The sequence below is a fragment of the Corapipo altera genome, unplaced genomic scaffold, assembly GCF_003945725.1.
Source record: "Corapipo altera isolate COAL_440 unplaced genomic scaffold, ASM394572v1 51, whole genome shotgun sequence".
Lineage (NCBI taxonomy): Eukaryota > Metazoa > Chordata > Aves > Passeriformes > Pipridae > Corapipo > Corapipo altera.
In genome coordinates this window covers 4427029-4446952 of record NW_020884892.1, presented here as the reverse complement: position 1 = coordinate 4446952, position 19924 = coordinate 4427029, and the positions used below count along the sequence as shown (strand labels likewise).

Genomic DNA, 19924 nt, shown 5'->3' with positions numbered 1-19924 from the left:
ATGTATTTTCCCTACAAATGCTATGCTAATCCAGAAATTCAGTTTCTGTCTGTGCCTGCTCAGTCAGGGCTGTTGAAGGATTTGTTGTCTTTATGCCTCTAAAGGTTGCCATTTTTTGATCTGTCATCTGCATTGGCCATGTTCTTCATCTTTTCTCAGCTTGATCTTCCAGCAAACTATTGACTTTTCTCAAGTCAAGAGTAGGTTGCTTGAAAGTAAATTCCAAATATAGTCCCACTGATTTTTAAAATCCTAGTCATGCTAAATCAAACTCGTGCTGCTGTTTGAGATCATATTTACCATGTACATCAAATCCCATGGCATACCAGTGGTCTACGACCCACACAGAAGGATGCTTGGATCACTCTTAGCACAGTATTGGTCTGTAGGAGAGTATCAGTAGATAGAGTTATTTCTAGACTGTCTAGTACCCATGAATCACTAACAAGAGTGCTGCTCTCACTTTTTATTGAAATCCACCCAAATCCAACTTCAAACATGTGCTGTTATTATTTACCTAATTATTTTGGGCTTATTTGTCCAACCACCTTTGTACAAGTGAGGGTCAGTTCTCATAATTCCTGGTGCAACTAAATGCTGACTCATAAGAGATGGACAATTAAGAAGTGATACTCTGGAACCAAGGAAATAATATTTCTGACATATTTTAGATTGAGGATCTTGCATGCAATTAGTATCAAAAAGCTTGGCTTAACAAGCTTTATGGTCATATAGATGTTATAGCTGGAGAATAGCCCAAGAAGCAAAGCTGCTTCTGTCAGATTCTTGACTGTGTTAAAGTGCATGGTGCAAATGAGAGTAAAGGCAAAAGACAATGTGGTTGACTCTGACTCTCAATTCACTTCAGTCAATGGAACTGCATCCATCCTGTTTTTCACTTAATAAATAACCACATTATGAATTCTATTTACTCCTAATGCTGCAGGACTCGCAGGCCTAACTCTCACCTGTCCCTCAGCAGGCTCAGGCTCTCTGAGAATGCAAAAAGGTGACTTCTAATAGTGAGAACAGATCCTGTTTGCGCCCCAGTGCAGGTGAGAGCCAGAGCTCTGCCTGGGGTCATGTCAATATGCTCAGTTTGCTTGTTGATGTAACTGAGTCCCCCCCTGCCACCTGCTGTGCCTGCTGCCACTTGTTCTCCTCTTCACTGACCGGGCTCAGTCGTGCTCCCTGGAGCGGGGATGAGAACTGGCTGAGGAGAACCACGAGGGCAGTTCCAGGTGAACGAGCCTCTTGCAGTTTTCTCAGAAGCATTGTGTGCGTCACTCACCCAATTTTATGCCCAGTCTACCAGCACTTAAGTGAACCCATCCATGTGGTGGTTGCTATAAAAATGCGAGTGAAGGCCACACGGGGTGCACAGGGCTGCCTCCCTGACAGAAGGGATGGAGCATTCCCTTTGCAAGATGGGATCCATCCCATTTTGCACCCTTCTTTGCTGCTTTACTAGCATAGTAACAGCCAATATATTTGGTAAGTACTCTTGTTCTTTTCTTCTGCCTGTGTACAGTGGTGACTGTGGTCCTGTGATCTTTGTGCTGCTCTGTATATTTTTCTGATGACATATATGATTATCTTGAATCTTGCCCTCTGCAAACTTAGCTAGTATGCTGTGCAAACTGAGTCTGGTCTCCAGGTTAAATACTAAACTATAAGGATCTTAAGTGGTCAGGCTTATCTGAGTTAGCACATCTGGATTTTGGGTGGAAAGAAAAGTTTTCTCAAGGAACAGACTGGGCTAGAGAAGGAACTTGGGTAAGAAAAGCTGCAGACATGGTGCTGCAGATGTGGTGCTGCAGAGATGTGAAGGTCCTAAGATTACATCTTCTACCTGTGTGTACCATCATCTAATTTTGGCTTGAACCTAAAGATACTGGATAGCCTGAGTGCTGCACCCCCCCTAGTTCTTTGGTCTGAGTCTGATAGTCCTGCACAACCAGCAATTTGAATCACTGAATTAGTCTTTTAACTCATATGTCTTGGTGGACCCTCTCCAGCACTGTACACAAGGATCTCCACACATCCCACAGCAACTGGCTCAGAGTCATGTTTGAGGTGAAAATGGTGAGGTTTGCCTACGTGTAGTTGTCTATGTCTGAGATAATGTGAAATGTTACACTTTCATGAAAATTTTCACATGGTCTTAAGGAGACACAGTAAAAACTCACAGAAACAACTGTGTTTGAGAGGTCTTAGATGCACAGGAACCATCTGTGGCTGCAGAAGTTCCCTGACCTGCAAATTTAATATTTGAAGGTGAAAAGTGTTGAGACTACTTATGATGTACTTGCACTACTGTGTGTGGTCACATTCAGAACAAATACTAGCTCAAGTGAACCTTTGGTCTAAATCACTGTACCTATGGGTTTGTTTGCAGTATTTTTATAAATAGTCAATGGATTTAGGAGCATGACACTAATCAGATTTTGAGGATGGGGAAAGTGTCAAATCAACTAATCTGTTCTGTAAAAAAGAACTTACTGAATTTCATCATTCTCCTAAAACAGCAGCAAATGCAGCTTTGAATGCGTTAAGAACTGAGGAGTTGACTGTTTCTTTGCTAGGTGGCTTCAGTATTTGATCATGTACCCCAGTGAAAATTGAGAGTGCTCCTAATATGAATTAGTTTGATACTACTGCTAGACTGATTCTTCTTAGTTTGTGAGATTAAGAAGAAATATCTCTCATTTTGATGAAATAATGAATTACTTCATTAAAGAAAAATTACTCAGAAACTTTAATAGTGATGTGTGTGGTTATGGCAAAGGGCTCTTTTGTGGTCACAGGCACAACTAAATCTACGTGCCCCAGGTACCAGTGCCAGTACAGAACAGAGCTGAGACTAACTAAACACAGGCCTGGGAAAGGGGTTCACGAGCATCTCCACCATGGGCTCATCCTGCAGCTGGCAGTCCAGCAAATTTTTTCAATACCTCCCTCTCACTGTCCCACACAGAAATGCACACAAGAAGCACTGGGGAAACAGCCAGGGAGGACCTATGAACCTGGGATTGTTACCACGCAGTGCTGGCACTAATAGGGATTTGGTAAGAACAGGTTTGTGGTGAAATCACTCTATGTTTTTACCTTCTTGCTGCTTTCAGAGTATCAGACGGATTCCCAACCACTGCGTCCATGCGAACTTCAGAGGGAAAAGGCTTTTTCAGCAGGAGAAGCTTACGTTCCTCAGTGCTCAGAAGATGGTCAGTTCAGGTAATTCATCCCTGCTGTTAATCTGCTGTTGTATGAGGTCACCTTTCATTGCTGATGGAAATTTTAACCTGTTCTGAAGAGCCTCTGTATCAGTGGACTTGAGGATGATGAGTGCAGGAGACTTGAAGTGACTTCTCTGAGCCATGTTGCAGATCCAACCTCTCCTGAATGAATTCCCTGTTGTTGGAAATAATCTCTAAGAAATAATCTCTAAAACTAGTCTTGGCAGCATTATTTGCATGTTAAATACTTGGTGCAGGTTGCTGTGCAATGCAGCTGCTGTCATCCTACATGTACTCGTAGGCGAATGTGTGTGCCAGCTGGCACAGCTCGACCAAGTTGACTGAGAAGTTACCCACCCTGCTGTAAGTGGCACAGTTGGGGTTCCTTCTAAAAGCAGTAAAGGAACAAAAAAGCATATGGAGAACAGTGATTTAGAGAGCAGTGTGTTGCTTGACGGTGCAAGAAGCCAATAACTTAAAGCTGAGGCTGAGTACAGATTGTAATGTTCTCTACTATTATCTTGTTGCCTCTGGTGGCAACTTCGGCCATTCTAGATTTGACTTAGAAACTATCTCAAAATGTATGGTGAATCTCAGATAATGAGGATCAGGATTCTGTCCTACCTGTTTGCTTCCTTAATGACTTCAAATCATGCATCTGCAATTCCTGAAGAATTCGTAGAGTTACTAGAATAAAGAGCTCCCATCAAGTGGAGTGGGAGCAGAAACACAGCCCTTGTTGATTCCCTTATTAGTGATGTTAAAGTACTTGAAGTTGTTTGGCTTGCTTTGTGGTGTCTGGTACTGACTGAGGACTCTGTCACTCACAAAATAAAAAATATTACTTGTGATCTCCTTCAGGACAGTCCAGTGCAGTAGGAATGGTCTCTCCTGTTGGTGTGTGGATGAGAATGGTGTTGAGGTACCTGGCAGCAAACAGAGTGGATATCCCATATCTTGTAAGTCACAAGTGTCTATTTCTGTTCAGATTTAAATCTGCATCTGAACTGCTGAAATAAAAAATAAGTTAACCCTAGACTTTGACGAACTCTAGTTTGTTATAATTTCCTGGGACTAGTGGAAGTTCTGGAGTTTCTTCAGGGCTAATCATGGAATACTGATACACCTGGATGTCTGTATTTATGAAGGTCAGACTAAGGTAAATCATGAATGAAAGATCAATTTAGTGTAATGGCTTTTGAATTGGAGAGCTTCAACCCCATCTGTGGTAGGTTTCTCTGTGCCAATTTTCATAACCTCAAGTTCATCAATGTTCTCACAACACCTGGGTGGTAGACTCAGAACTTGTAGTTCCAAAAAAACTCAGATGTTGTCTTAATAAATGATTCAGTGCCCAAGAAGAACCTTCCTCTAACAGTGCTGCTCTCTGGTGCTTCAGGCTTGTCCTTTTGCCAGCTGCAAAAGCAGAGGATCTTGCTGAGTCGATACATCAACAGCAGCAGCATCTCCTACATCCCTCAGTGCCTGGATTCAGGGGCTTTTGATGAGGTGCAGTGTGACATGGAGCTGGGGCAGTGCTGGTGTGTAGATCCAGAAGGGATGGAGATTTATGGCACCAGGCAAAGAGGAAAGCCAGCACGGTGTAAGTAATATTCAACAAAATGGTGGGGTTTGTAGGTTTGAAAGGCTTGGTGTGAATGAAAGGTGGTAGATCAGGAACCTGGGCACTGCAGTCTACACTCATGCTATAGAACTATAGGTAGTTAACTGAGCCATTGAAGTCCCTGTTTCATAGAACCAACGAATATATCAGCTTGGAAGGGATTTATAAGATTATTGAGTACAATTCCCTGCTCTTCATAAAAACAAGATGATGCACCTCAGTGTCCATGCTCAATGTAATGAATGTAAACCCTTCCAAACAATGGGGCTGCTATTCAGCTGTTCAGGGGAAGTTAAAACACCCGGTAACATTACCTTTTTTCCTATCAGGTCCAGGGAACTGTGAAATCCGAGACCGTCGCATTCTGCACGGGTTTGGGGAGAAGAGCCCCCCACAGTGCTCAGCAGATGGAGAGTTTCTGCCTGTCCAGTGCAAGTTTGTCAACACAACAGACATGATGTTTTTTGATCTTGTCCATAGTTACAACAGGTAAGAGCTCAGGCCTCTGAATCAGGAAAGCAATCCTGCATACCTCTTTCAGGCACTTGAAGTGGCACAGTGTCTTACTGGGTTTTTTGTGTTTTTTTTTTCCCCACATGAAACCCTTCTTCTGTGACTGCACATGATGTTATTTTCTGTTAATGAATGGACCCAGTAGAAAGCCTTTCCTTCTGAATTAAATTTGCTGATTTTTTAAAAAAAATTTTATTCCATCCCTGCAGTCTAATCTGTGTGTCTTCACACAGCACTGGATGCCACATTGCAATCCGTGTTTGGAAAAGTAGACAGGGCTACTTCTTAGATGAACAACACCAAATGAGATAAATACAGAAGGAGCAGAGGAATTCAGATATATATATGAAGTAGGAAAGACAGTTCCATATGGGAGATGAAAAGAGATGGACAGACAAGAGGAAAGATACAAAGATGAAGTTCCATGTGATGATGGGAAACTCTTATCTGTTTAGGCAGTGCCAGGGTTGCTCACACAGGCGAACCAAGCAAGTGATGAATTTTTATTAGGAAGCTGGCTTTAGGAAGCTGGAGGGAGTTGGGGAAGGCTCCAGAATGCTGGATCAAATCCTTGTCTGTGGGAGCAAGAAGCTGTTGTCCTGTGGAAGAGCTGGGAGTTAATACTGAGATGGAGCTGGAATTAATACTGAGATGGAGAAACAAGGGAGAGGCAATGGGAACTGAAGGGGGAGGAATTTGTTTTGGCACAGATGTTCAGACTCTCCAGAGAAACCTTTTGGTCTCTCATGAGGTGCCTCTCAGTCAGCACATTTCCCTGCTGGAGGCCAGTGGAGTAAATGTAATGCCTCATTCTGACTTGGCTCTGTAGCAGCAAAGCAATTTTATTGTAAATGTCAATTTTGCTGGTTCGAGGGTTTTCTTTTTTAATTTAAGCAAAACTGAAGGACGGGCCCAAATGCACAGTGCAAATTTGTCAGAGCTTCAGGAGAGGTTATTTTGGCAAGAGCAAAATAATTTGGTTGTTTTGTTTGTTGACCTGTGGCATGTGGAAATTCTAAAAGAGCAATTACAGAGGAGAAATCAATGCTTTAAATTGGTATATTTTTTCCTCCCATTGGGAGATTTGTCTGCAAAGACCTGTGAGATTGGACTTATATTGTGTCTGTGCCATGCAATTAATCACAGCAGGATTATTTTACTCCCAGCTCTACACCTTTCTAATTATGGCATTGATTTAACCTACTACCATCATATCTGAGTATTTCAGGTCATTAATATATTTATTTTCACACTACTCCTGCTTGAAGTGTCATTATCTATCCCTTCTCAAAAAAGAGGGGGTCAGAATACAGAGTTGAAGGGATGAGCTCCATAGCAAAGAACTGTAGTACAGAAGGGATTTAAACCCATATTTTATGTTCATGTGGAACCAGAGGAGCAACTCAAAGATCAGAGACAAGGTTAACAATCTCACTTTTATTTACTTTCCTGTATTTTTTAGTGCAAATATTCTTGTTGAAACACATAGATACACTATAAATTTATCCATAACTTAAATGTGGTCACCTTTGCTTTAGCCATTGTTTTGGACTGGCTCTGATAGATGAGGAACTCTGTGTTATTGCTATTATGAGTTATTGCTACTCATTGTAATTGCAATCGGATATGTCTGTCATGTACTGGCCTCATAAGTCACCAACGTGCCTGTAACAAATGTGGATAAAGCCTTCCCAAATCTTCGTTCGCGAAGCCCAGCCATGATGATGTAAGGGCTGTGGTTAAAAAGAGTCTGAGAAAAGAAAAAAATGTGTTAGGAAGTGAGTTTTCCACATAAGGTGAGAAAAGTTCTGCCCTCTTGTTTGTACGGGCCTAATTTATATCCGTTTGTACTTTATTTACCTGTACTCTCAACTTGGAACAAAAATAACCAGAATGACAGGATATGACTATACAACTGCCCCAGATAAAAGTAGCATAGTTGTGACTTCTTAACTTTGAAAGAAAGCACCATGCAGAGTTTTTTCACTGAATCCTGTTTCACTCAGCTAGGTGTTGAGATGCTGAGGTGATGAACTCCAAGGACATGAGCACTGCAGAGTAGAGATCATATTCTCAGTTGGGCAGTGGCTGCTGCATGATGATCCAGGGGAGCTGAAAGGCCTTGAAATACCTCAAGCATGTTTATGTTATGTGTGTACATTAAAGACCACAGAAATACATGACATAAGTCCCTCTGTTCTGTGAAGTATGACATTTTGATTGCTTTTAGCATACCACTGTCAGCAGCAGAGCAGGATTTGACAATCCAAAGTGGGGGGAGTCAGTAGGTTTTAATTTGAAGACATGAAAGGGTGCCAGAACACAGCAGCACTGCACAGGGTTGTGCAAGTTCTGAGATGAGAGCATGGCTGGGTAACACTGAGACAACCCTGAGGTTACCAGCCCCTTCCTCTGACAGAGGTTGCTATTGCTTTGTGCATTTCCAAGCCTGTGCTTTGATGTCCTGAAGGAGGAAGCAGTAACATTTCAACTCTCCTGACAGGAGGTGGGAGGGCTCTCAGGATTCACCTGTCCTGTGAAGACAGGCTGAGAGAAGAGAAGACTCCAGGAAGACCTTATAACACCTTCCAGTACCTAAAGGGGGCTACAAGAGATATGGAGAGAGACTTTCAACAAATGCATATAGTGATAGGGCAAGGGGGAATGTCTTTGAACTGAAAGAGGGTAGTTTTAGACTTAGATTTTAGGAAGAAATTCTTTCCTGTGAGTGTGGCACTGGAACAGGTTGCCCAGAGAAGTTGTGGATGCCCTGTCCCTGGAAGTGTTCAAGGCCCGGCTGGATATGACCCTGAGCAACCTGGTCTAATGGAAGGTGTCCCTGCCCATGGCACAGGAGTTGGAAGTAGATAATCTTTAAGGTTGCTTTCAACCCAAAATGTTCTATTATTCAGGCAGAGTCCTGGAGGTGGCAAAGGCTCCTTGCTCTGCTCTGCTCACTTGAGCACCATCTTTGAGCCAGACAAGCATTTCATTGCTGTTCTCAGGCTGCATGTGCTAGAGCATCCCTGAGGCTGATGGAGGGCGGCACTGGAATTGAACCTGGTCACAGTCCCAGTTTCACAGGGTGGCTGGAAACTGCTTTTTCCCAGTTAATCAGGGCCCAATCTATTGCTGAGTGTCCTCTCTTGGTAAAAACTTAATTTATGTAATTCTCTGAATGTCTTGAGCGGAAAATTTCACTTCCCTGTTGGTAGCTTTTCCCAAATAAGCCCCGTGCAGCTGGGGCACCACACCTTTATCGTATTTCGGGATAAGGGGATGTGTCCAAAAAACAATATGATTGTTTTGGAACCTGGCACTTTGAAGCTAGAAAAACTTATCTTTTGCTTGGAGAAACCCTAGGATATCTGTCAGTTAAGATCACATTTATTGTGTTTTTTTCCAACTCTGACCCTATTAAGTTTCCTTCTTAAATCATTACTTTCCTGGAATCTAGCTGTTGTCACTCCTAGAATATTACAGTGGAAACTAATATCTCTTTGATCTCCAGAAGTAAAAGTCAGCCTTACTTGTAGCATATTAAAAACCCTTTTTCCTTCTCCTTAATCTGTTGAGCCATGCCCTGAAAATGAAAGATATTAGCGAGGTTTTTATCAACTTTTGTACTTATTTCAGTGCAGAAAGCACACGTAACATGTAGGGAAGGGGGAGCAACCTGTTTGTTTAGGCTTTCTGCCATCCTGTGCAGATTTGTGGAAGGAGTTACTATATGGGTCCTATAATAACATTAAACCAACGCCCTTCTATTTTACACACTTTGGCAGGCTTTCAAAGTTGAGAATCAAATTGAAAATGAGTGTTAGATGCTGCGTGGCTGCTTAGGAAGGGTCAGGAATCTGTCTGAAGGGAGATTGTCATGTGTTTCTTTAAAAAATGGCATTTAGGAGACTTGTTATCCTGCTGGAACACTGATCTGGATCATGTCAGAGCCTGGTTGCCAAAAGGAGACCAAAGGGTTTTGTAGTGACCTTATGCAAACACCTCTGTTGTACAAATTCAGGAAGGAAGTAGATGATGATTGTTGTTGTTGATGGCCCTACCTGGGCTCTTCACAGGAGGCTTTTTTTGCTTCCAGGCTCCCAAGGGCTTTCCAGGCATTCAGCTCCTTGCGGGAGAAGTTCCCGGAGATCTCTGGGTACTGTCACTGCGTGGACAGCCTGGGGAGGGAGTTGGCAGACACTGGTAAGTACCCACCAGCATTTAATCCTTTAGTTTGGGTGGTGTTGAATTCCCAAGGGAAAGGACAAATAACAAGTATCAGTCTTCAGGTTCATTTGGATCTTCAATTTCATTCTTACAAGGGGTGACACCACTGTGACCAGTGTGGTGCCCATGGGAAAGGCTGGAGCTTACTGGAGCTGGAGCTACTCTTTGGAGCACCATTTCAGTCAGTATCAAGTGGAGTTGCTGCCTGGGGGCTAACCCTGTCCTTTTTGGGGTGGTGGAATAGGATCTCTGAATGTTCATCCTTTGTCCAACTAGAAAGCTGCCTCATATTCAATATGTCCAATTAGCAAATACAGAGGAATATAAAGGTCCTGGAGAATGAAGTCTTTCTTCTTGCTCAGGTAGAATCATGAAATGGTTTGGGTTGGAAAAGACCTTTACAGAACATCTAGTCCAACCACCTTAACCATTAACAGGGACATCAGGTGGTTCTTCCTCTTCTCTCATACCCTCAGGATACCTTTTAGATATCTTAATAGTTGATGGACACTTCAGAAGAAAGAATGTTTTATTTTCAACAAGGAGGAATTAGAAGGTTGAGAACTTCCAGAACTTCCTTAGATACTGTATTGTTTGTTTTTTTTTTTTTTTTAAGGGGGAAAATTGTGAAGCACAATAGTTTAAAATTTAGATGAGAGACAAGTACTTCAACATTTAATTCCCAGAAGGGAGAGAAGTTCTCAAAAGATTTGTGCACTCAGGAAACCTGCTGAACATCTTGGTTTTTAGTATGCAACCAAAATGACTGGGAACTGGTTTTGGTAACATCAGTTTCCAAAATTCCATCCTTGTCTTTACTGCAGATTGAGCCTTAAAAAACCGCAGCAAACAGCCAGTTATAAGATGCTTCTCCTTCTTGTTTTAATAGATGTCAGAGCATACAGGTGGTGCCTGGGCACCCAGCACCGGGTGCATGGTGTGATGCATTAGGGTGGTGCAGCATAACTTCACATTTGGCCTGTTTAGAGCACCGGATTTCTTTTTCTTTCTCCCAGTTCTGCTGCTCTGGTGGCATAAACCAGGTGACTTCTTGTCTTAAAACCAGGCTCTGTGCTAAAAGTCTGTCTTTCCCAGGCTTGGAGCTGCTGCTTGATGAGGTTTACGACACAGTTTTCTCCGTGGCAGAGCCCGCCCGCACTTTCTCAGAGACCGGCGTCTATCGGATCCTCCAGAGGCGGTTCCTGGCAGTTCAGCTGGCCACCTCTGGAAAGTTCAGGTGTAAGTAGCACCCAGGTGATGCCCTGTAAAAAAGGTGACAGTTTTGGAGCTTATGTGTGACAGCTGCCATTGGGGAGAGTTGTTCTAGGACTTTCTCGCTCTAAAAGCTTATAAAAACACAGTTTCAGTGCAAGAAGCAAGGACCCTGAATTACAGCTGGCTTTTATCCTCTGCACCTACCTTCTTACCTTGAAAAGTAAGGTAAGACAGGTAAGAAGTAACTAAGACACTTACTCTGCACTTACATTCATACCAGCTGATTGTACATGTCCTCTGATCAATGCTTTCCTGTGCACTTGAAGTTCACATCAGTTGAAATCCCATGAACCCTCTGTATCTCTTGCCCTGAGATTATGGAGATGGATATGATGATTTATTAAATTAAAAGCCTGAGAAAATGCTCCCTAATTTATGTTGGTACACTCAGAAACAGGAAGGATCTTACACTGACCACAACACACTCCATTCCCAGGAGGTCACACAAGAGTTCGTAGTGCCTTAGCCAGCAAGGCTGAACTTCTGGATCTGCCCTTGGGCCCATTCCTGGTCAGGACAGGCACATGGGGAGAGTTTCTCTGCCTACAGGCAGTGAACTCTGCGGGACAGGAGGTCAGGTTCCTCCTCTTTTCTGCACCAGAGCCCAAGAAAAGTGCCTTGGCCAAGGAAAGTTTGAAACCCCTGCATGATACTTCATCCTCCCACCAAAACTCCTCTGACATTGCTGTCTGACCCTCACTAAGGAGTTGCATTGTTAGAAATATTAAACAGATATTGATGTCAGTCTTTTGGCCACGAAGTCACACATTTTTCTGTTTTTGGGACAAGCTGATAATTCTGGGGAGTCTGGAAAGCATCTTCCTCCTCCCACTGCACAGTGGTTTTGGCTTAGCTCTGGTTGTAGCTGGGGCTGCAGCAACTGTCAAAACAGATGAAGCTGTAACAGCCACAAGATGGAGATGTGACCCTGTTCATCAGCCACCGAAGGGGTGCTCTGGTGACTTACCCAGCTCTCACACCACCACCTGAAGCCTCTTGCATTAGGAAAGTTGTCAGATTCCTTGATGAGCAGGTTACTCTGATAAGATGCTCTTGCTGCCTCAAACCGGTAGCTGAGTGTAGCTGGAAAGTGAGAGATGTTTAGGCTGTAGAATTTCAGTTTTATATAAACAAGGAAAATTTCTGTTGGAAGATGAAAGTCCTGTATTGGAGAGATCATAGCCCAGAAAATTTTCTTTATGAATTTTTTGGTATCTCTGCCATTAAGGCCAGCTTGACAGTGATAGGGTCTTCATATCCCTGCAGAGGGAAATAAAGAAGTGGGATGGGCCCAGCTCAAATCTCAAGAGTCAGGTGCAGCTTTGTTTGCAGGAGCAATGCCTCATTCTCTTCAGAAACAAAATCAGAACAAAATTCAATCCCCCAACCTGCACATCTGTCTCTGCTGACCAACTTCGCTTTTGCGTTAAGGGCCAGAGCTGCCCCAGCCTCCAGCACAGCTCCCTGGGAGAGATGCTGCTGCTCTGCCTACCTGCAACTGTGGCTGAAAAATGTGTTGAGGTTTTATCTTCTGTTTAGTTTTCAAAAATTAATATCTGCAGTAGAAAACCCTGGGGCAAATTATCTGGGGGAAAAAGGGGATGGAGAAGTTGCACTTCGAGCTGGTACTTGAAATATGACTGAAAAAAATCAAGAAATTAAACTTTTTTTTTTTCCCTCCCAGATAGGCAAACAATGACATCAAGCAGAGACGGCTTTGAAACTTTAAGCTTTCCCTCCTTAATGCACACTGGTTTCCTTGCAGGCCCCTCGAGGTGTGAGGCTGAGCGTTTTGCGGCCCTGCGCTACCAGCACCCCTTCGTGCCGTCCTGCGCCGCCGACGGGGGCTATGAGCCACTGCAGTGCCAGCAGGGAGGACAGTGCTGGTGTGTGGACACCAAGGGACAAGAGATCCCAGGCACAAAGAGACGAGGACAACCTCCAGCCTGTGGTAGGTGTGAAGTTTGGAAAAGGAAACATGAGCCCATCTCTTGGCATCCTTGTAAAGGAAACCCAAAGGACCAACTCCTTTCTCGGCTCTGATGGGTTCTGGTGTTCAAAAACTGGGATCCTGAAACATCCCTGGGGTTGTCACATTCTAATAAACTGTTAAATATCATATTCATTTTATTTTATTTTCTCTTTAGCCTTTTAGTTTTGCATGCAGCAAGGCTTTTCTTGGCAGCCCTGATATCTGTCTCTTGACTCCAGGAGCTGGGGCCTTAAGTCGGAATATCTGGGATAATATAAAGAAGCTGGTGATGGTGGTTTTGGGTTTTACCTCTTTTCCTTGGTGAAATGCTGTGGAATATCTAAGTCATCTCCCACCCTGAGCACTTTTTTCCCATCTCTGTCACTGTATATTTTGCCATGAAAACTACCAAATCCAGTAAGAATACACCCAACAAACAATTCAGAAAAAGTGTATGGGCTTGGGCTTTGAGAGATTCCACAGAGAATACACAATCAAATCAGTGCCCTAAATGGAAATGACAGCAAAAATGTGCAAGGGCTGGAGGGGAGGAGGAAAGTTAAAACACCTCACCCTTAAGTGCACTACCTAAATATTCAGGATTGTGCTGGAGGTCTGGGGCACAGGGTCTTAATGCGGGGACTGCCTTCAGGGAAAGTAAATTGCTCTGTCTGCAAGACACAGCCTTACCATGCAGCTAGAGAAGGAGGAATCTGCCCTAGGTGTCTCAGATCCAAGTGCTCAGAGTGCTCTGGGCACAGACAGGCTTACTGTGAAATGAAAATGTTAGCCTGCCTCCGAGGCTGATCACCAAGGATATTGCAAGGGAACCTCTGAGGGGCCTCGCCATATGTTGAGACTGCTTGTTTTCTTTTTGAATGTGCTTTGCTGAGCCCTCCTGATGATTTTTGTGGGAAGGAAGGGGAGGGGGGACAATGACTTGAGGCTGCTTGCAGTTTTTTTTGGCAGACTCAGGAAATTTCAGCAGGGAAAAATTTCTGCAGAGGTTTCGCAGATTAACTCCTGAGAAAGGATTTCGTGAGGATATAGCTGCAGTCTGTTTCAGACACCTGCATTCCGTGTGTGTGTCTCCACTTCTGCTCTGATTTCTTTCATGTTCAAAGAGCATGTGGATGTGGTACTTTGGGACATGGTTTAACTGTGGACTTGACAGTGCTGGGTTAGTGGTTGGATTTGATAATCTTACAGGTCTTTTCCAACCTTAATAATTCTATGATTCTATGATTCTTTAGTGTCTTTGGCTCTCACATCAGCACCGTGAACACTGGAGGAACCAGAACTGTAGGTGTGGGCAGCATGTGGGATCCTCACATCACCTGGGGCACCAGGCAGTCCTGATAAGGGACATGCTGCTTTTCAGACCTTTTACAGTAAATTCTCCCCAGCAGTGCTTTTGTGTTTATTCTTTCTCCCTCTGCTTTGATTTGATTCAATGGTGGCTAGGAGGAGAGATTGTTTATGAACCGTGATCCTACATTTGTTTCATATTACTGTTCTTGTGGAATTGTGGCTTGCACTAACTTACTTGTCCTTGGAGGAATGTTCTCCATCCCTCTAACCACGAGCCAACATTGAAAACAGGAGGGGTCCATCCTACAGAAAGTGTGTTTGCAAAGAATCTGCTGGGAGGGACTCTGAGCCCCTGTCAGGAGCTGTGGAGCAGGACAATGGTGCAAAAGGAGGAGTGAGAAAGATGTCAGTCACAGAATGTCAGATTACTTGCTTATCTATTTTAGCAGCTTTTTTAGATTTCTACCTTTTATCCTTACTGTTAACAGGGCTTACGACTGCTTTGTCATATTGCCTGGTCATGGAATAAATGGAGATGGAGTGGGGAGCCCAAGGCAGGCTGTGCTGGAGCAGACTAAAGGTGTCTTGTCCCCTACAGGGACAGCAGTGGTGCTTAGGGAGAAAGTGTGAGAAACATGGAAAATGCACATAGCTTCCATATATCCTTCTGCAGGCGGGGGGGGGGCCCAAACTGAAGGCTGAGCCCAGATCACTGTGCTCAGCCCTCCTGTATGGAGTTATCTTCCAGGGATTTGCCTAATTGCCCCTTAACCCTTTATCTTTCCTAGCACTCTCTAGCAATAAATTTCATGATCATAATTACATGTTCCACTTCTGGACTTCTCTGTACTATGAGAAATACTGAATAATAATTGTCTACTGTGAATGATGTGGAGAATCCTGTTTTTTTGAAAACCTTTATATTTTTTTTGTTGAAGCTGAATGGTCTCTCCTAATGGAAAATATGTTCTGTCCTTCCAATATTTTTGCCTCCCTTCTCTATAGTTCTGCTACTTTTGCATCCCTTCTCTATAATTCTGCTACTTTTCAAGGAAAGGTAACTGTGTGGCACATGAGTCAAGCTGCTGCATGCGTTCCAGAGATCCAGTCAGTGCCATAACCATCCTGTCTGTCTGACTCTCAATGTCTTTATATTCACCAGGTCTTTCCTTTTCTGTTGACTTAGTCCTTCTTCAGTGATGTGTTGCATCCTAACTTGGAGCCATTGCTGCCTGTGTATGAATCTACAGATGGGTCTGGATGCAGCTACACCTGTGACATAGCTTAGCCCAGGGTGGCCAGGGCCACTGCTGGTACCCTCAAAACCCTGATATTTGACTACTTCTGTTGAAATCTTGTATTTTTTCCCTTAGAGCCTGCTTGTGAAGTCCATCCATGGTCCTTAGCACTCTATTACTGCTTATTTTAACAATTTGTTTTCAAACCTCTTGTAATGAACCTCTCTCACTATGAAACTGAAGATCTAGTTAGGAAACCTCCATAAATTCCTCCTTAGGGGGCATTGGTCTGTTCTTCTGCAGAAAGTTTCTCTTTCTTAGGTTCACATATTGCACCTGGATCAGCAGAGGTTTCCATTAGCAGCAGGCATCCTACCAGGGAGTTACAGTATTTGGAAAAGACTTTGTTCTTTCAGCCATAGAAACAGGAATGAGGATTTGCATTGGGAAGCAGTACAACACACAGAGCAGAGAACTTGGACGTGGGGAAGGAACATTTCCTTTCCTTTTGTACCTTGACTGGTGAATTTTATTTACATAGCATATGCAATAACAGTTCAAATTTCTATATCAATGTGCACGATGCACAGTTGAGAATCAGGTTAATGTGCACTTCTGAGTCATTTCTGCCCCAGCTGCTTGAAATAGAGTTGTAAGTGTGGAAGATACCAGAGTTTGCATATTTTTTCTTAAATCTTTCCCTAGGTGAAGAACAAGGGTGCATCTCTGAGAGGCGACGGGCCTTGACGAGGCTCTTTTATGGCCCTGCTGGGTACTTCAGTCAGTCCAGTTTGTTTTCCACGCCAGATAAGCAGATGGAAAAAACAGCTGGCTTTTCAAGACCCTGCCCTCCTTCCTTCAAGGAGCTGTTTCTGGGCTCTGGATTGTCATCCCCAGTTGCACAAAGCCCATTTGTCAGCCAGACTTCTGGGTTAGAAACTACCCTTAGTGAAGCCATCACGGGGATGTTCCCATCAAGGGAGCTGGCTCAAGTGGCACTACAATTTACTGCCAATCCAAAGCGTTTCCAGGAAAACCTCTTCGGAGGAAGGTTCTTGAAGAATTTGATCCAGTTTAACTTCACAGGGGCACTTGGCACTAGTGGGAAATACAGCATTGGCCAATTTTTCCAACAGGAGGATATGTCAGAGAGGAATAACAGCCAAAGCCCTTTGGAATCAGCTGAGGCATTTTCATTGGAGGTATCAAAGGGGAGTTCCATTTTGAGTAAACCTCTTGTAGGCAGCTTTGGCCGCATAGTAACTCTACAGGACAACCAGAACATGATGAAATTCCTTTCCTCTGTTCTGGAACTGCCAGAGTTCTTTACTTTTCTTCAACAAGTGATTTCTGTCCCCAAAAATGTCGCTGAAGATTTAGGTGAAGTGGTGAAACTAGCATTGGGATCCAAAGACTGTGGTGAGGAGTCAAGGGATCTGTTTGTTCCAACATGCACCAAGGAGGGGAGGTATGAAGAAGTTCAGTGCTATGCAGGAGAATGCTGGTGCTTGGACACTTCAGGTAAGGAAATTCCAGGCTCAAGACTTCCAGGCAAACGTCCAAGGTGCCCCACTGATTGTGAGAAGCAAAGGAGAAACCTGCAAAACCTGAAGCAAAGTCTACCTGCGGGATCAGACCTTTTTATTCCCTCTTGTACCGAGGATGGAAACTTTCTGCCACTCCAGTGTTATGGGACAAATTGCTTCTGTGTTGATTTGAATGGCAAGACTATTCCAGGAATAAGGGGAAAAGCTGGAAAGCCAATGAAATGTAAGTCTTAGGGACTGGGAATTTAAAGATGCTTTCTTTTGTGTTGGAATTTCATGATTCTTTCTTTATCTCAGTATCTGGTGATATATAGATGATGAATACAAATGATATTGTCTCCTAAAAGGAAAGCAAGTCAACTTTGCAGTGGCAGGGGGATAGTGGGAAGTACAGTGTATGTATTGTCCAAACAAAAGAGAGAAATTCAATGGCTGATAGGCTTCTCTTAAGGGCCATGCAGTCAGGCCAGGAAAGTGAGTTGCAAATGACTGCTCAGACATCAATTTGGCAACTTGCTTATAGACTGTGAATTGCCTCTTCTTGCCCTTCTATTAATGGAATACAAAGGAAGAAGGAAGCATATGGGCTGGGGATACTTGTCTTTCAAGTTTCTGTGAACTGAAAATGGCACATCAATAGGTATAACAGACCAAAAGAAGAGCCTGCTTCTCGTTTTGGGAGGAATAACAGAGTATCCAGAGAGTGCTATGTAGTGAGGGAGCTCATTTGAATCACAGTTTGCAGAAGTAGTAGGGAGTTTATCACAATGATCTGAGTTGGGATGGGATTTATATCTAGCAACCCATCTGTGCAACCAGAAATAAACAGGTTCAGAATTCTCTGGTGCCCAAAAGAAGATGATCTCCTGTGGGTTGCTGGGTTTGTAGAGCTACTTGGTGGCAAAGTGAAATTTGGCAGAAAAGGCTTCCAAATCAAACTCACTCCAGTATTTTGAGAGATGGTATTTTTGTATTTAGCAGCAATGTTCAGTAGAGAATGGGAAGAGGGGACACACAGTCTTAAAATTCTGGTTAGGTTCAAGGGAAAATAAAATCAGTATTACCATGCTATTCAGATGGCTGGTTTTGCAGGGATTGGCTGAATAAGAAGCAACTCCCAGATTACCAAGTGTAGCTGAAAATACCTGGTTGGTGCAAACAGGCAAGAAGGCATTTAGTGGCACCAAGCACCCCTCCCCAGTAAGAACTACAGGCACCTAATGTACTCACATATTTTTAAAAATCATATCTTTATGCATCTTTCAGGGCTCATGTCCCTTTGGAAATCTTACCCTGGTTCACCATGGGACCTTAATATCACTAAGCTTGCTTAGTAACAGGCCAGAAATGTTGTTGTTAGTATTGGGATGAGTGACCAAGTTTTAGCAGTGGTGTTTATTGTAACAGAGGGGTAGGGGTGTTGTATATCTTCAGAGCATGCATAAGATATGTTCTACATGTTTTTTTCTTTTCCCCAGGCCCAAGTGCTTGCCAAGTAACAGCTGGTCAGGAGTTTCTAAAGGCTGCAAAGCTCCTGTTCTCAGATCCAGGTGCTGCATCTCAGCTCTCCAGCATTTACCTCCCACAGTGTGATGCAGAGGGTGCCTGGAGGCAGGTGCAGTGCAGTGGCCCTCCCGAGCAGGCCTTCGAGTGGTACGAAAGGTGGATTGCAGAGAACAACGAGGGCAAACCCCTGCCCATTGCTGATCTATTGAGCATCGTATCTGGATATAAAGAGGCATCATCTAAAGGCTTTTCAGCTTTTGCTAAAGCTTTGTATGAGGCTGGGCACCAGAACGTCTTTCCTGCATTTGCCATGTATTCCTCCTTCACGGATCTCCCACCTGAAGTGCTGGAGGGGAACTTGACCAGTGTATCTCAGAGCATTTTACTGGATCCATATACTTTCTGGCAGCTTCTGAATGAGCAGCTGACATATTACCCAGGACCCTATACTGATTTCAGTGCTCCATTAGGCCACTTTGAACTTCGTGATTGCTGGTGTGTTGATAGCAAAGGAGAAGAGCTGCAAGGAACAAAGGCAGGAGTGAACCAGGTTCCTGCATGTAAGTAACAATTTCTGGTGTATAAGTAGTACTGTTTCTGGTCTCTTCTTTTATGCCACAGGAGAAGGAAGTCCTTTCAATTGTTGTGAAGTAGCAGATAACTTGTCAGAAAGGTCATCAGTACTGACATTATTGCTTGACATCAGAAATGGGGTAACTCATTTCTGATAAATAACTGGTGCCTCAGCTTTGGGAATAAGGAGGAATAAAGTTCCATTTCAAGTTTGTGTAGATTTTATAATTTGGATTTGGACATGTAATGCTTTTGCAGAAGATACTTAGCCAGACAGCAAAGGACACTTTGAAGTTAGGAAGTGTGAAGAGTTGTATGGAAAATTCAGGATTACACAGTGATGTAAATGACTTTCAAGAATGCCTTAAAATAATGCAAGAGGGATTTTCTTTACTGATTCTTACTATGTGGTCAAGACTAACAGGTATCTCCTAGAAGTCACTAGGAGAAGAGTGAGGCCAGCACTGAAGTTTGGTGATCCCTCTGTCTAGAGACCTCCACCAAAGCTGCTGGGCCCTCTTTGGGGTTATTTCAGCAAATGACCTATATCATAAATGTCATCACTGAAATCATGTAGTATTTTTCCAGGTGTGAAGAAGAGACAGGACAGTGAATGGCAAACTGCCAGAGATTCCAGTTCTGGGGGCAGGTAGAGAATAAAGGGGATGAAGCAGATTAGCAGAGTTATTTTGGAGGAGCAGCTTTCATGAAGCTGGTTCAGTGTGTTGAAATACCCTTTCTGAGTCAGTAGATGTATGAAGGGGACAGGCCAAGTGGCCACTCTGGACCCAGGGGATGTTCATTTTCCTTTCTGACTCTTACTTCTGATCATTCACAATTTTTTATGGCAGCAGCTGAGGGAATGTTCTGTAGAGACATATTAACTCTGTTCATAACCAGTG

The 19924-nt window shown here is 43.5% G+C and overlaps 1 protein-coding gene across 1 annotated transcript in view; it reads left to right on the top strand.

Annotated features, from left to right (window-relative positions):
• The first annotated feature begins 1427 nt into the window (after window positions 1–1427).
• The window catches only part of TG (thyroglobulin), a 148098-nt gene continuing 129601 nt past the window's right edge, over window positions 1428–19924 (top strand). Inside the window, exons 1-10 of the mRNA XM_027645547.1 lie at window positions 1428–1494; window positions 3126–3234; window positions 4098–4195; window positions 4636–4839; window positions 5190–5349; window positions 9470–9576; window positions 10696–10839; window positions 12641–12826; window positions 16102–17166; window positions 18422–19009. Of these exons, the coding sequence (XP_027501348.1) occupies window positions 1428–1494; window positions 3126–3234; window positions 4098–4195; window positions 4636–4839; window positions 5190–5349; window positions 9470–9576; window positions 10696–10839; window positions 12641–12826; window positions 16102–17166; window positions 18422–19009 (2728 nt within the window). The remainder of the gene's footprint in view (window positions 1495–3125; window positions 3235–4097; window positions 4196–4635; window positions 4840–5189; window positions 5350–9469; window positions 9577–10695; window positions 10840–12640; window positions 12827–16101; window positions 17167–18421; window positions 19010–19924) is intronic.